Genomic DNA, 15,155 nt, shown 5'->3' on the forward strand with positions numbered 1-15,155 from the left:
ATGGCTGAATCCCGCGTAAACACAGCCATATTGTTGACATGGGTCTTGGTCTTTGTTTACTTGCATGTGCATTTTTGTGCCTGAAATTTTGCGGCTAATCTTTCTGTTTTGTTGTTCATATTATTAACAATTTGCCTACTTAAAGTACATTGAAAAGAATTTTGGAAAACAAGTTTTGCTATTTGGTCCGCTTGAGCCCGAGCCATCAAGGGATGTGCTGGAGAAAAAGTTGTACAAATGGTTAGACATTTTCCTTGCCAAATCTATCATGTTATGCTCCTTTGGTAGTGACATTTTTGTGAATGATGATCAAATCAGAGAAGTAGGCAGTGGGTTAGAACTTAGTGGCTTACCTTTCATTTCTGTTCTAAATTTCCCATCCGATGTCTTTGCCCAATCTGAGTTGGACATAATAGTACCAAAAGAGTTCTTGGAAAGAGTGAACAATAGGGCAATGGTGCATAATGGTTGGTTTCAACAAAAACTTGTGCTAAAACACCCTAGTGTGGGGTGGTACGTGTGTCATGCTAGGTTTAGTTTTGTGATAGAAGCTATGGTGAATGAGTGTCAACTTGTTCTGTTGCCTTTGAAGGGTGACCAGTTTGTGAACTCCAAGTTGGTAGCGAATGATTTGGAGGGAGGGGTAGAGGTAAATAGGAGGGAAAAAGATGGGTACTTTCACAAAGACGGTGTAGTAAAGTGATGTGAATGCAATAACAAGAATACATGATTCTTTGACATTCTTAGGAACAACTTAAGTTGGTCATGAAATGGCACTTTACTTAGAATTGGATCAATGTTCTAATTCAAGAACTCACCAAGACTTTGCACGAAACCAAAGCTCATATGGAAGTCCATATATTGTCAAATGGAATCAAACAACAAGGAATGAAGAACAAGAATGGAAAACCGAACAGAATTGCAAGATTAAGCTACTGTACCGAACAGAAATTGAAAACAAAGCTGGAAAACCAAATTTTAACGGTGAAAATGAAAGGAAACACTAAGCATTAAGAAACTACTGAATGGAATTGAAAGGAATGAAAGAAAGAACACTTATGAAGTGAAGCTTGCTGGATTTGAGACTTGGAAAAAGCAGTCACGCCACTTGGAGCCTTGTTCCAAGATAAGTGAAGGAATGCCGCCACTTGAAGCTCACCATTGGCACACAAGATAAGGCAAAGGAAGAAGAAGACAACAAGACTCACAATTTCTCTCTAAATTTGAGTATAGTCTCTCTATTTCTAATTTCCAAATCTGATTTGTACAAGGGCAGCACCTTTATTTATAGCCTATAAGGTGCTGAAATGCAAAGCCAAATGTGCCCCAAATGCCACTCAAATTCGGCGCCAACTAGTGCATGATGGAAGTGTGACTTTCATTCCTAGTTTGGCACCTCCTAACTCCTATCTACACTCCCCCTAGCATCCCTTACTACTTACACACCTATTTATTACATCCGCACCCTACACTATAAAAGAAATAAGAAGAGCCATCTTTTGATATTCTTGCCATGCTCCTAGTGATTCGTTGGGCTTGGGCCCCTTGTTGGGCTTGGGCTTCATGGGCTTGAGCATTCTCTACTTGGTTTCCATCATACTCCCCGGGTTGGAGAGAATTCGTACACGAATTTGGGAAACCTGCAGCAAAAGGAGTGAGATCAGTAATATTGAAAGAATTACTACCAAGATAAGTAGTAGGCATATCTAACTCATAGGCATTATCATTAATCCTCTTGATGACTTGGAAAGGACCATCACCACGAGACATAAGTTTGGACTTCCTTAGAGAAGGAAATCTATCCTTTCTCAAATGAAGCCAAACCCAATCACCGGGCTCAAAGATTAATGCCTTTCTCCTTTGGTTGGCAGTGTCAGCATACTTACCAACTTTCTTCTCAATTTGTAACTTGATGCGGTTATGCAAATCCTTAATAAAAGAGGCCTTTTCAAAATCGTCCTTGCATAGAACCTCATCAAGTACAGGAATGGAAAGAAGATCTAGAGGTGTGAGGGGATTAAACCCATAAACAACCTCAAAAGGAGAATGGTTAGTGGTGGAATTTACTACCCTGTTATAAGCAAACTCAACATGAGGTAGTAAATCCTCCCAAGCCCTTGGATTCCCGGAAATAAAGCATCGCAATAATTGACCCAAAGTTCTATTAACCACTTCAGTTTGACCATCAGTTTGAGGGTGACAAGTAGTAGAAAACAGAAGTTTTGTGCCAAGTTTCCCACATAAGGTCCACCAAAAGTGACTTAAGAACTTAGAATCCCTATCGGATACTATACTTCTAGGAAGTCCATGTAAACGAACAAATTCCTTGAAGAAGAGATTTGCAATATGGCATGCATCATCTATTTTGTGGCATGGAATAAAATGAGCCATTTTAGAAAATCGGTCCACTACCACAAAGATGGAATCCTTACCCTTCGATGTCTTCGGCAGTCCTAAGATAAAATCCATAGAAATGTCAACCCAAGGCATTGTAGGGATAGGAAGAGGGGTATATAAACCATGGGGTTGGACCTTAGATTTAGCCTTCCTACATGCTATACATCTATCACAGAAGGTATGCACGGATTTGCGCATGTGAGGCCAAAAGAAATGTTCATGCAATGTTTCTAAAGTCTTAGCTACCCCAAAATGTCCCATAAGCCCACCCTCATGAGCCTCTCTAACAAGAGATTGTCTTATGGATCCTTGGGGAACACAAAGTCTTTTTCCTTTGAAAAGAAAACCATTATGTAAGAAAAAGTCTTTGTGACCTCCCTTGGAACACTCTTGATAGATTAGAGAGAAATCTAAATCATCATGATAAAGTTCCTTTATGTGATCAAATCCTAAATATTGAACATTCAAAACATTTAACAAGGTATATCTTCTTGAAAGAGCATCGACAACCACATTAATTTTACCTTGTTTATGTTTGATCACATAAGGAAATTGCTCAATAAACTCCACCCACTTAGCATGTCTCTTATTAAGCTTGCTCTGGCTTTTCAAATATTTAAGGGACTCATGATCACTATGGATCACAAATTCCTTTGGAAAAAGATAGTGTTGTCAATTTTGCAAAGCTCTAACAAGAGCATAAAGTTCTTTATCATAAGTGGAGTAATTGAGATGACTCCCTTTGAGTTTCTCACTAAAATAAGCTATGGGGTGTCCTTCTTGAAGGAGAACGGCCCCAATGCCTATATTAGAGGCATCACATTCTATTTCAAATGTCTTAGCAAAGTTAGGAAGGGCTAGAATGAGGGCTTTAGTTAATTTATCCTTCAAAGTTTGAAAAGCGTTTTCTTGCTCTTGTCCCCACTTAAAAACCACATCCTTCTTTACTATGGCATTTAAAGGTGCGGCAATTGTACTAAAGTCTTTCACAAACCGCCTATAAAAACTAGCAAGTCCATGAAAACTTCGTACTTCATTGACATTGGTGGGTGTAGGCCAATGTTGAATTGCTGCAACTTTTGTTTGATCTACATGCACCCCTTTATGACTTACCACAAACCCTAGGAAGTCTATATGATCTAATGCAAAGAAACATTTAGCATGATTAGCATACAATTTCTCCTTCCTAAGGGTTTCTAATACTTGTCTAACATGTGACTCATGATCTTCTAAAGACAAGCTATATATAAGAATATCATCAAAGTAAACCACAACAAACTTGCCAATGAATGCTCTTAATACATGATGCATGAGTCGCATGAAGGTACTAGGAGCATTAGTCAAGCCAAAAGGCATGACCAACCACTCATATAAACCAAATTTGGTCATAAAAGCGGTTTTCCATTCATCACCATGTTTAATTCGAATTTGATTGTAACCACTCTTAAGATCAATTTTGGAAATATTTTAGACCCATGTAATTCATCCAACAAGTCATCTAACCTAGGAATGGGATGCCTATATTTGATAGTAATGTTATTTATAGCGCGACAATCCGTACACATCCTCCATGTCCCATCTTTTTTTGGGACAAGTATGACATGTGTACCGCCCTGGTAGTCGGAAGTGATGACGTGGCACCAAGCTACAGTGTGGGCGTGTTGACAAGGTGCCAGATTCGTAGAAGGGAAGGAAGTCGGGGGGCTCGTGTAGTCGCCAGTTATTAAGTTGGCGTGTTCCGATTTCCAGCATACCAGAATCGGCGATCACCGGGTTAAAGATGAAGTCGCCAAATGTAAACTCAGGCGACCTAGTGATTGGAGATCGCCAGAGCAAGCACATCGCCGGAGATGAAGATGGTGCAGATTATGAAGGCGGCCGGCGAGACCACAGGGAAGGTGTACGAAGGCGCCCTAACTCGCCAGTTCCAGTAGAGATTGCACTCCCAAGTTGGCTATACACTGGGCAGTACCATGCATAAGTAACTTAGCCAAAAGAGAGTCAGAAGCAGCGCCCAAGTCAAGGAGGCTCCAGATGGTGGCACGTGTATGACTGGATGTGAGCCACGTGTCCAGGTCTGTAACTGCCAGGAGAGAGAAAGTGACCAGGTATTTAAGGGTTTCTCAACGAACTTTCGAGGTACGCACGTTCAGATTATACTCTTTACGCTTGCGAGTTCTTGAGCATACTGGGAGAGAGAACATTGCACGGTTCCTTGAGAGTTCTTGAGTGTTATTGCTCTTAGTATTTGGTGGTTCGGTCACTGACTTGGGCGTTGGAGTGCGATCGGCCGCAGCGGCGCCGCTCTGTTCTTTTGCAGGTTCTTGAGGTGGATCTTGAAGAAGGACGGAGGTTTGAAGCGGTGCACACGTCGATCCTTTGACGAGGCAGGTTCCAACGTTCTGGTCAACAGGCAGGATCATCAGGCGCCCACCGTGGGGCCGTGTAAAACTTGTTCCCATCCGCATCGTGAGTTCTTGGAGGTTTTCGCGATTTCCTGTGTGGTTGTGTGCTGGTGCAACCACTGTTCGCTGTTCGTCTGAGATTTGTTCGGTGATTTCGCGCTTTTCACCGTTCGTTCGGGTTTTTGTTTAGTGAAGTTTGAGTTCTTTGGCTCGTTGTGTCATCCGTAGGAGAAGCGGTGGTTTCTGGTGGAGTTGCAGGTTTCTTTGGAGGATTCGCGGTGTTCTTGAGTTTTGCGAAGTTTTGCGAGGTTCTGACCGATTGATCGCTGAATCAATCGTAGCTGAAGTAAGTGTTGTTCGCTGCATTCTGTGATTCGCCAAGTTTCATCAGAAAAATGAGAAGCAATCGTTCAAGTCCAGTTGCGCCCGTCGCTGCTGAAGGCGCTGCCGCCATGACCATGGCGCAGATGGCAGAGATGATGCGTTCGTTGCAGGCAACTGTGGAAGCCTCGCGCATAGAACAGGCGAGAATGCATGAGGACCTGGTCGCCTCTCGCGCCAGGAATGATGAGCTTAGCAAGGTGACTGAGGAGCTGCGTCAAGCTCTTCAGTTGCAGCAAGGGCGTTCTATTGCTGAAGAGGTCGCGCCGTCGTCGCCACCTCGTGTTTTTCCTATGCCTTTCGCTCAAGCGATTACTGACACGCTTATTCCTGCGAGTGTGGTTCCCGTTAAGGCTGTTTTCACCGGCGTGGAGGATCCTGAGGCTCATCTCACCACGTTCCATACGCAGATGATGTTGTCAGGGGGATCAGACGCCGTGTACTGCAAGATGTTCGTGAGCACACTCCAGGGAACGGCGCTGGAATGGTTTGTAAGCCTGCCTAGCGGTCACATTACCAATTTCCAACAGTTCTCGAAGATTTTCGTCGAGCAGTACATCGTGAATAAGGCACCGCCCAGGGTGTCTTATGATTTGTTTGATATAAGGCAATATCAGGGAGAGTCCCTCAGGGACTACCTAAATCGCTTTGGGGCGCAGATGGTCAGATCGCCGGCCAAAGATGAAGAAATGCTGGTCTACGCGTTTAAGAAGGGCGTGCTGCCGGGACCATTCTGCGAGACATTGATCAGGGCTCACCCCGCCACGTTTGCTGAGGTTAGGCGACTTGCGGTGGCCCACATCGCCGACGAGAGCGAAGTCGCCGAGAAGAGAGGAAGCGTGGCTCCCGCTAGGCCACGCGCCCAGACCAGGATCCAGCCACAGAGGGTGCTGGAGACAGCGGCGGCCAGAAGGGATCAGAGGACTCGCCATCCTTATGATCCAAGGAAGAACAAGGGTAGGGGCCAAGGACGCCAGCAACCAGCACGCCGGGAATACAATCGCCCGCCTAAGCACAAGTTTGTCATGGGTTTGGCGGACCTGATCGCCATTCCCAATATATCTGCTAGGTTGAAGGCGCCAGAAAAGGTGGGCGACAAGGTGCTGGGACCAAAGCCAGACGCCTGGTGTGAGTTTCACCAGGGCTTTGGCCATACAGTGGACTCGTGCTTGGCATTAGGATACCAGCTCGACGATCTGGTTAAGAGCGGGTTCCTAAACGACTATTTGCTGGATAGAAGGACGGGGGGTGCGTCGAGCTCCCAACCAGCAGGTGCTGAGGCTCAGCAGCACGAGATGCCTACGCACGGAGAGATCCACACCATTGCAGGGGGTTTCTCAGGAGGTGGATGCACCGCATCACAGAGGAAGAGGTACGCAAGGTCTGTGATGACGGTGGATATGTTTGAGGACCACTCGCCGGAAGTGGATATTACCTTCACCAAGCAAGATCTTAGGGATGTTGTGCCTCATGACAACGATCCCATAGTAATTTCGCTGATAACAGCAGGAAGAAAGGTCCACAGGGTGCTGGTGGACCAAGGAAGCTCGGCAGACGTGATGTTTTGGCCGACTTTCACGCAGCTGGAGCTACCCCTTGACCAGCTGAGGCCCTATGGAGGGTGCTTGTATGGCTTCGCTGGTGACCAGGTGGAGGTCAGGGGGTACATAGAGTTGAGGACAACGTTTACAGATGTGGCGGGTTCAAGAACGGAGAAAATTAAATACCTCGTTGTAAACGCCCCTTCAGCATACAACATCCTGTTGGGAAGACCCACGCTCAACAGGATAGGCGCCATACCGTCGACTCGGCACATGAAGGTGAAGTTGCCGTCTATGGAGGGGGTGGTGATCACCATCAAATCCGATCAGAAAGAAGCAAAGAAGTGCTATGAGAATAGCCTGAAAAACAAAAGATCAGTGAGTTACGTGACAACCACCCCGCCTCCCGGTGTGAAGCCCAGGTCGACGGAAATAGAGGAAACCGCCGAAAGAGACGTGGAGATGGTGGATGCTGAGCCAGGGGAGGGGAACGCTGGTCTGGAGAAGGAGGAGGCAAGGAATCGCCCCGAGGAAGCGAGAGAACTGGGAATCGCCAGAGCGGTAATCGCCAGAGAAACCAGACCAAAACCCGTCGAGCAGTGGCTCGAGAGAGAAATCGGGGGAAAGATCTTCAAGCTGGGAAGATCCCTGGAGGGTGAGCTCCAAGACCAGATCGCCAAGGTGATTGAGCGGCATCTGGATGCCTTTGCATGGTCCGCTTCGGACATGCCCGGGATCGATCCCGACTTCTTGTGCCATCATCTGGCGATGGACAACTTGGTGAGACCAGTGCGACAAAGAAGAAGGAAGTTCAACGAGGAGAGGAGGCAGGCGATCAGGGACGAAACACAGAAACTCCTCGCCGCAGGCCACATCAGGGAAGTCCAGTACCCTGAATGGCTGGCAAATGTCGTGCTGGTGAAGAAGAGTAATGGGAAATGGCGCATGTGCGTCGATTTCACTGATCTGAACAAGGCTTGCCCAAAGGATTCATATCCTTTACCAAGCATAGACGCCCTGGTGGATAGTGCTGCAGGGTGTAAGTTGTTGAGCTTCCTGGATGCCTTCTCGGGGTATAATCAGATCAAGATGCATCCCATGGATGAAGAGAAGACAGCCTTCATGACCGAGAGATCGTGCTACTGCTACAAGGTGATGCCGTTTGGGCTGAAGAACGCGGGGGCCACGTACCAGAGGTTGATGGATCGAGTACTTGCACCGATGCTGGGAAGGAATGTGCAAAAGTACGTCGATGACATGGTCGTGACCTCGCCAGAGAAAAGCAAGCACGTTGCGGACCTGGAAGAATTGTTCACGACGATCGCCAAGTTCAGACTGAAGCTGAATCCAGAGAAATGCATCTTTGGCGTGGAGGCTGGAAAATTCCTGGGATTTCTCTTGACTGAAAGAGGAATAGAAGCCAACCCAGATAAGTGTGCCGCCATCTTTGCGATGAGGAGCCCAGCTACGGTGAAGGAGGTTCAACAGCTAACAGGTCGGATGGCAGCCCTGTCTCGCTTCGTGTCAGCTAGCGGAGAAAAGGGCCATCTCTATTTTCAGTGCCTAAGGAGGAATAACAAGTTTGCTTGGACGAAAGAGTGCGAGGAAGCCTTCGTTAAGCTGAAGGAATATCTGACGAGCCCGCCGGTTCTGTGTAAGCCGCTGCTGGGAACCCCTCTCAGGTTGTATTTTGCTGTAACTGAGAGGGCGGTGAGCGTGGTGCTCGCCCAGGATCAAGATCAGGCTCAGAAGCCTATCTATTTTGTTAGTAAGGTGTTGCAGGGCCCCGAAACGAGATATCAGGCCCTGGAAAAGGCTGCGCTGGTTGTGGTATTTTCGGCGAGGAGGTTGCGCCACTATTTCCATAGCTTCACCATACTGGTGATGACTGACCTACCCATCCAGAAGGTCTTGAAGAAGCCTGACGTTGCGGGAAGGATGGTGAAGTGGGCGGTAGAATTGTCAGAGTTTGATATTAAGTATGAGCCCCGAGGCCCGATCAAGGGGCAGATCTTTGCAGATTTCGTGGTCGAGCTCTCATCCGAAGCGACACGAGTTGAAGGGGACGACTTCCGTTGGGTACTCTCGGTGGATGGATCGTCAAACCAGCAGGGTAGCGGTGCTGGAGTCATCTTGGAAGGACCCAACGGCGTGCTGATCGAACAATCTCTGAGTTTTGCTTTCAAAGCCAGTAACAATCAAGCAGAATATGAGACGCTGATCGCCGGGATTTTGCTGGCCAAAGAGATGGGAGCCAGGGTGTTAATGGCTAAGAGTGACTCGCTGCTAGTCACAGGGCAAGTAACAGGCGAGTTCCAGGCTAAAGATCCACAAATGGCGGCTTACTTGGAGTATGTGCTGGAATTGAAGAGTTCCTTTGCCTCTTTTGAAGTGGTGCATGTGCCCAGAGAGCAGAATGCCCGAGCTGACTTGCTGGCCAAGCTCGCCAGCTCAGGAAAGGGGGGTAGGCAGAGGACAGTGATTCAAGAAACTCTGAAGACGCCGAGGGCATTTGTAGCAGATCACCTGGTTCTTCAGATAAGCAGGTCGACGGAAAAAGCGGCAAGAAGTCACAAGTCTTTAACACAAGAGACGTTGAGATCGCCGAGAATTAGAGCATGTCGGGGAGAGAGGGTGAACATGACACAGGTCTGCGCTACCCATGAGCCAGACACCTGGATAACACAGTACAAGCGGTGCCTGGCAGATGGCCTTCTCCCGCTGGATCCGGCAGAGGCTAGGAAGGTAAAGAAAAATTCTAGCAAGTACACATTGATTGATGGCGATCTGTACAGGTTTGGGTTCACTCACCCACTCCTGGAATGTATACATGGCGAGAAGTGCACGAGAATCATGGCAGAGCTCCACGAAGGAATATGCGGAAGCCACGTCGGGGGTCGAGCCCTGGCCGCAAGGACTCTACGCGCAGGTTACTATTGGCCATCGATGAGAGAAGACTGCAAAAAGTATGCCCAATGTTGCAAACAATGCCAACAGCACGCCGGATGGCACAAGGCGCCTCCCGAAGAGTTGAAGTCGATCTACAGCCCTTGGCCGTTTCATACTTGGGGAATCGACATCCTGGGACCATTCCCACTGGCGATAAGGCAGATGAAGTACTTGGTGGTGGCGATTGAGTATTTCACCAAGTGGATTGAAGTAGAACTAGTGGCCCAGATCACCGCGCACAAGATCGAAGGTTTCGTGTGGAAGAACATTGTGTGCCGATTTGGAGTGCCTAAGCGCCTGGTGTCGGACAATGGGACTCAGTTTGCGAGCCACCTGTTGAAGAAGTTGTGCGAAGGGGTGGGAATTCAAAAAGTGTTTGCATCCGTCGAGCACCCTCAGACAAATGGCCAGGTGGAGTCAGCGAATCAGGTGTTGCTGAGGGGTTTGAAGAGAAGGCTAGAGAAAGCCAAAGGAAGCTGGGCTGAGGAGGTACCCCGCATAGTCTGGGCGTACCACACCACCGAGTAGTCAGGAACCCATGAGACCCCGTTCAGCTTGGTCTATGGGTGTGATGCAATGATTCCAGTAGAGATCCAGGAGAGCTCGCCGAGATTCCAGAACTTCGTAGAGGAAGACTCGAATGAAGAGAGAAGGCTGAACCTGGATCTACTGGATGAGGTCAGGGAAGAGGCGAGATTGAAGGCCGAAGCGGTGAAGAGAAGGATTGAACGAAGATACAACTCAAAGGTGATGCCAAGACAGTTTAGAGAAGGCGATCTGGTGATGAGGAAAGCCCACCAGTACGAGATGGAGAATAAACTGCCGCCCAAGTGGACGGGGCCATTCAGAATAACCGAGGCGCTCGGGAACGGCGCCTACCGCTTAGAGACATTGGAAGGAGGGGCGATTCCTCGCACTTGGAACGCCACGCACCTGAAGTTGTATTACAGTTAAGAAGCTTTGTAAGTAAAGACAAACACGAAGTTATATTACAATGTCTCTGTTAAAACAGTTTGAAGGGGGCACTCTTTTTTCCCTAAGGAGGGTTTTTAATGAGGCCACCCAATAAAGAGAAGTTTTCAAAGTACAAGTTGTTTTAGATTGCGTGCCTGTTCCTTTCAGAAAGTTTTGAAGAAAGACCTTGTCACTTATACGTGACTTAAGGCAAGTTAAAGATATATTGCATGCTTTCTAAAAAGTTTTAAGTCCTCATCGTCTTTCGGCGATCAGAGGCACCAGTTAAAAGTTTTAAGTCCTCATCGTCTTTCGGTGATCAGAGGCACCAGTTAAAGTTAAAGTCCTCATCGTCTTTCGGCGATCGGAGGCACCAGTTAAAAGACCTCAACGCCCTCGCGCGTCCTGAGGCGAGTTAAAGACCTCCTCGCCATCGAGCGAGTGCAGGCGAGGAAGAGTGAAAAGTCCTCAGTGTTTCTGGGGGCGAGAAGATGTAACCCCTGGGGCAATGTAGAGGCACCAGTGAAAAGTCCTCAGTGTTTATGGGGGGGAGGAGATGTAACCCCTGGGGCAATGTAGAGGCACGATTTAAAGACCTTCTCGCCTATGAGCGACTTCAGGCAAGTTAAAGACCTTCTCGCCTATGAGCGAGTTCAGGCAAGATAAAATCCTTCTCGTCTCGAACGAGTTCAGGTATGGTGTAAAGGGTGGAAGAAGTTTGGAAGGTGGCTAAGGTAGGTTCGAAGAGAGCGCCTAGCCACCTGGTCTTTTGTTCTGATGTCCAGGAAGGTAGAGAAGGATCCGAAAGGCGCCTCTACCCCAGATAAAGAACAATGGCCAAGGTATGAAGCCAGAAGGAAGCTGATATCGCCAAGAGTCTTTGGCGACCAGAAAAAGTTCAAACAGTGGCGAGAAAGTTAAAAACCCGTTTTGATGAAGCAGATCGGGTGAAGCAATGTTTTAAGCCAATAGTTGAGTTAAAGTTCTTTGCTTGAAGAGTAATTTTGCGCTAAGGTTGATTGCCTTGAGATTACAAGTTGTTAAAAGTGATTATTATTCGAAGTTAAAGCGGTTCGAAACAGTCAAGTATAAGATCGTGCCTACGAAATTGCTAAGTCATTTCTCTAAAGTAAATTGCGCAAGGGAAGTTAAAGCAGCTAAAGAAGATATAAGAGGGAATGCGAAGACTTTGTCATTAAAGTGAGTATCAAATTCAGAACACATGTACAAGAAAATATGAAGTTTATTACAAGTTATATGCAAAGAGAAGGCATAAAGGCAGTGGATGGAGGGAATTGATCAGTCTTCAGCGGGAACCACCTTCCCATCCACCACCTCATTGTTTAGGGACACCATGCTGAGATCCAGATCGGGGAACAAGCAGGCGAACTGTTCCCGTGCAGCCTCGAATCCAGCAGCCAGAATTTGGGCAGAACTCAGATTAAGTTCTCAATCTGTTTCTGGAGTTCTTCAGTTTGTTCCTTCAGTCCCTTATTCTGCTGCTCCAGCTCTTCGACTTGCTTCTTGAGTTTTTCGTTGGTTTCTTGAGCTTGGAGAAGGTCTTCAGCAACCTTCTTGGATTCTGCTTGCACCTTGCCCAGTTCAGCAGCAATCTCCCATTTTTCCTTGTTGGCTTCGGCAAGCTCAGCCATGGCGTCATCCCTCGCTTTCTCCACCTGATGGCATTTTCATGTGTTATTCTTGAATCAAAGTAGAAAATAAGGTGCGGAAGCAATGGGTGAGATGATCAAGACCCTCCTAGGAGTTGTGTTGGCCTTGTAGGTGCATGATGAGTATGGTGTTTGAGTGGTTCGGCCAGCTCAAGGGAGAAGGTGAAAGGATTGAAGTTTAGAGCCTAGATTTCTAGGAGAAGTAAAGCTTGTGCACAAAAATGGCAGCATAACCTTACTCAATTAAACTTGAAAAATACAATGAGATAGCTTTCCTATTTATAAGCTATCTTGGACGTAAATGGTAAGCTAACTTCTAAGGAAAAGAAAACCAAAATTAAATCTAAATGCTAAGCCATGTGCCATGTGCAATGACCGGCCACACAACCCTAGTTTCTAGAATGTTTCCATCAAAAGTGCTTTCTACACTATCCTATCTACTAAGTACCCCTAATGGGCCTTCATGTACCAATTACAAGGCTTTCCCAAACCATAGCTTGATCCATGTGTGGTGAGCTAGACGGTCCTTCTAGATGCTCCTTATGTAGCCACTCCTTATCATGGTCTAGACGCTCCATATCTTAGGCTAGACGCTCCTCTTTGAGTCTAGACGCTCCTCTTCATAAGCTAGACGGTCTTAGCCTTGGAAGCTTGGCTTTCATAGTGTGGTGAGCTTGGGCCCTCCTCCATCATCCCCTCCCTCTTGAAAAGGATTTGTCCTCAAATCCAAGGCTTTTGCTTGGGGGATGGTTGTGGCTGGATGGTGTCCATCATCTCCTCCTTCATGAGAAGATCTATCCTCAGATGTGCATTCTTGATCTCGGATAGCAGCCTCTTGCTTCGTCAAGATGTATCCTCCCGGATCAAATGTCAATCTATGTGAATCCTGAAACAAAGCAAAGGAGTTAGGGTGAGCCTTTGGAAAACAATTAATTGTGTGAAGTTGCCATCTTTGTTTTTCTCTTGTTTTGGTCAACTTCTCACAATATCTCCCTTTTGAGGGTTGTAGGTGTCCTCTAATCCTCTTATATTTTCTAAAATTTTCAAAAGTAGTTACTTTTTCCTTAGGCATAATACCTTTAGGAAATGGTGACAACTTTAAAAAGGCAAGAGGACTATGTTCACATACAACTTCAAATGGAGAGATATGAGTAATCTTGTGGACTACTCCATTGTATGCATGTATAAAAGGAAAAGGATTCTCATCCCAAGAATTGTGGGTGTCCCTCATGATTTCGTGAAGCATAGAAGGGAGAGCTATGTTTTCAAATTTTGGAGCTCTATCCCTTATTTTTGAAAATAAATCATGGAGGCTTGTCACTTTTCTTAAGAAGAGTTTATCCACTTCCATGAAGAAAGAATCAAGACCTTTTGTTGTCCTAGGAAGCTCTAATATGAAATGTGTGTCTTCCCAAGTATCTTTTACAAAAGGTGAAGGAGTATAGAGTTCTTGAGACTTTGCTTTAGGTGTAGTTTGAAAACAAGAGTTGTACCTAAAGTAATGTCTTTGAACCTCTTTTCTCATGGGTGACAAAAGTTTTCCTCTTAAAAGCTCTAGAGTTTCATCAATTCTCATTTGCCCCATGAGTTCTCCTTCTTGTAGACTTTTTCTCTTATGTGCAAAGAGAGTCTCGTTGGTACAACCATTGTTTGTGAAAATTTGTACATTTTGCAATGGTTGTCTCAATAAGACATGGCAAGTTGTTGTAGGCACTACTTCATACAAAAATTGGTAGGTGCTTATAGATAACTTGTCATTCTTTTGGGGATATCTTAACACATTGGAGAAATAGTCTTGATCTATGCAAGCTTCTTTTAAAGACTTTTCTTTTGTGCTCATGCTTGCAAGTGTTCCTTTACAATAGGAAAGGCTAGGTTGTTCAACAAGAAGCATGTTTGTAAAGGTAGTTTCATTGTGCTTGACTTGTTGAATGACCTTGTGGGAAGGAACACTATTCTCCCACGCCTTTTGTTTCCCAAAATTTTTTTCTTTTTCTATTTTTTCTTCATCCCTTTTGTGTTTCATTTGTATTTGGTCTTTTACAACTTGGGAATGTGGTAAAGGGCTAAGTACAAATCTTTTGTGCTTGTGGATGAAAGAAATCTCGTTAGTTAGACCATTATGCGAGGTTTTCTTATCAAATTGCCATGGTCTACCTAATAAGATGTGGCAAGCTTCCATAGGTACTACATCACATAAAACATTGTCTTTGTAGTTACCTATAGAAAACTCGATTTCCACTTGTTTGTCTACACGTAGTTCTCCATCCTCATTGATCCATTGTAAATTGTACGGTTTTGGATGAGGAACTACTTGTAGTTTTAATTTTTCAATCAATCTAGTGCTACAGCAATTGCAGCATGACCCACCATCCACAATAAGAGAGCATATATTTTCTAAAATATTGCATCTAGTATGAAAAATGTTCTCTCGTTGTGTCTCGTTGGATGCACTAGGTTGATTGTGGAGGATTCTTTGAATCATCAATAAGTCCCCCTCCAAAGGATTTATCCTTTCTCCTTCCCCTTTTTCTTGAGTACTAGGTTCATCCTCACCACTTGTGTACTCATCTTTTCCTTTTAAAAACAAAACCCTTTGGTTTGGACATTGTGCTTGCACATGCCCTCTTCCAAAACATTTAAAACACTTGGTGTCCCTAGCACGGATGTATGGGATGGAGGCATCTTTCACTAAGGGTTTGGTAGTTTCTTTGGATTCGTCTCTAGGTGTACTACCCTCCCTTTTAAAATCTTTCTTGGGATAAGAGTTGGAGTAAGAACCCTCCCTTAGACTTGAAGTTTTGCGCAAATTTTGTTGTTCAACTTTAATGCAAAGTTGAACCAAATCATTCAAGTCT

The 15,155-nt window shown here is 45.7% G+C and overlaps 1 protein-coding gene across 1 annotated transcript; it reads left to right on the plus strand.

Annotated features, from left to right (window-relative positions):
• LOC137817258 (UDP-glycosyltransferase 79A6-like) lies at positions 1–703 on the plus strand. The gene is made up of 2 exons (XM_068620510.1): positions 1–48; positions 146–703. Exons 1-2 carry the CDS (start codon positions 1–3, stop codon positions 701–703), a joined length of 606 nt encoding a protein of 201 aa, XP_068476611.1.
• Positions 704–15,155: the final 14,452 nt, after the last annotated feature.

Source organism: Phaseolus vulgaris, unplaced genomic scaffold (genome assembly GCF_000499845.2).
Source record: "Phaseolus vulgaris cultivar G19833 unplaced genomic scaffold, P. vulgaris v2.0 scaffold_24, whole genome shotgun sequence".
NCBI classification, from domain to species: domain Eukaryota; kingdom Viridiplantae; phylum Streptophyta; class Magnoliopsida; order Fabales; family Fabaceae; genus Phaseolus; species Phaseolus vulgaris.

What these genes read in the sequence shown, in the direction of transcription:
- LOC137817258 (XM_068620510.1), top strand. Translation starts at nt 1, where the DNA reads ATGGCTGAATCCCGCGTAAACACAGCCATATTGTTGACATGGGTCTTG. An exon ending in TATTGTTGACATGGGTCTTG is followed by an intron (nt 49 to 145) that starts GTCTTTGTTTAC and finishes GCCTACTTAAAG; the next exon opens with TACATTGAAAAGAATTTTGG.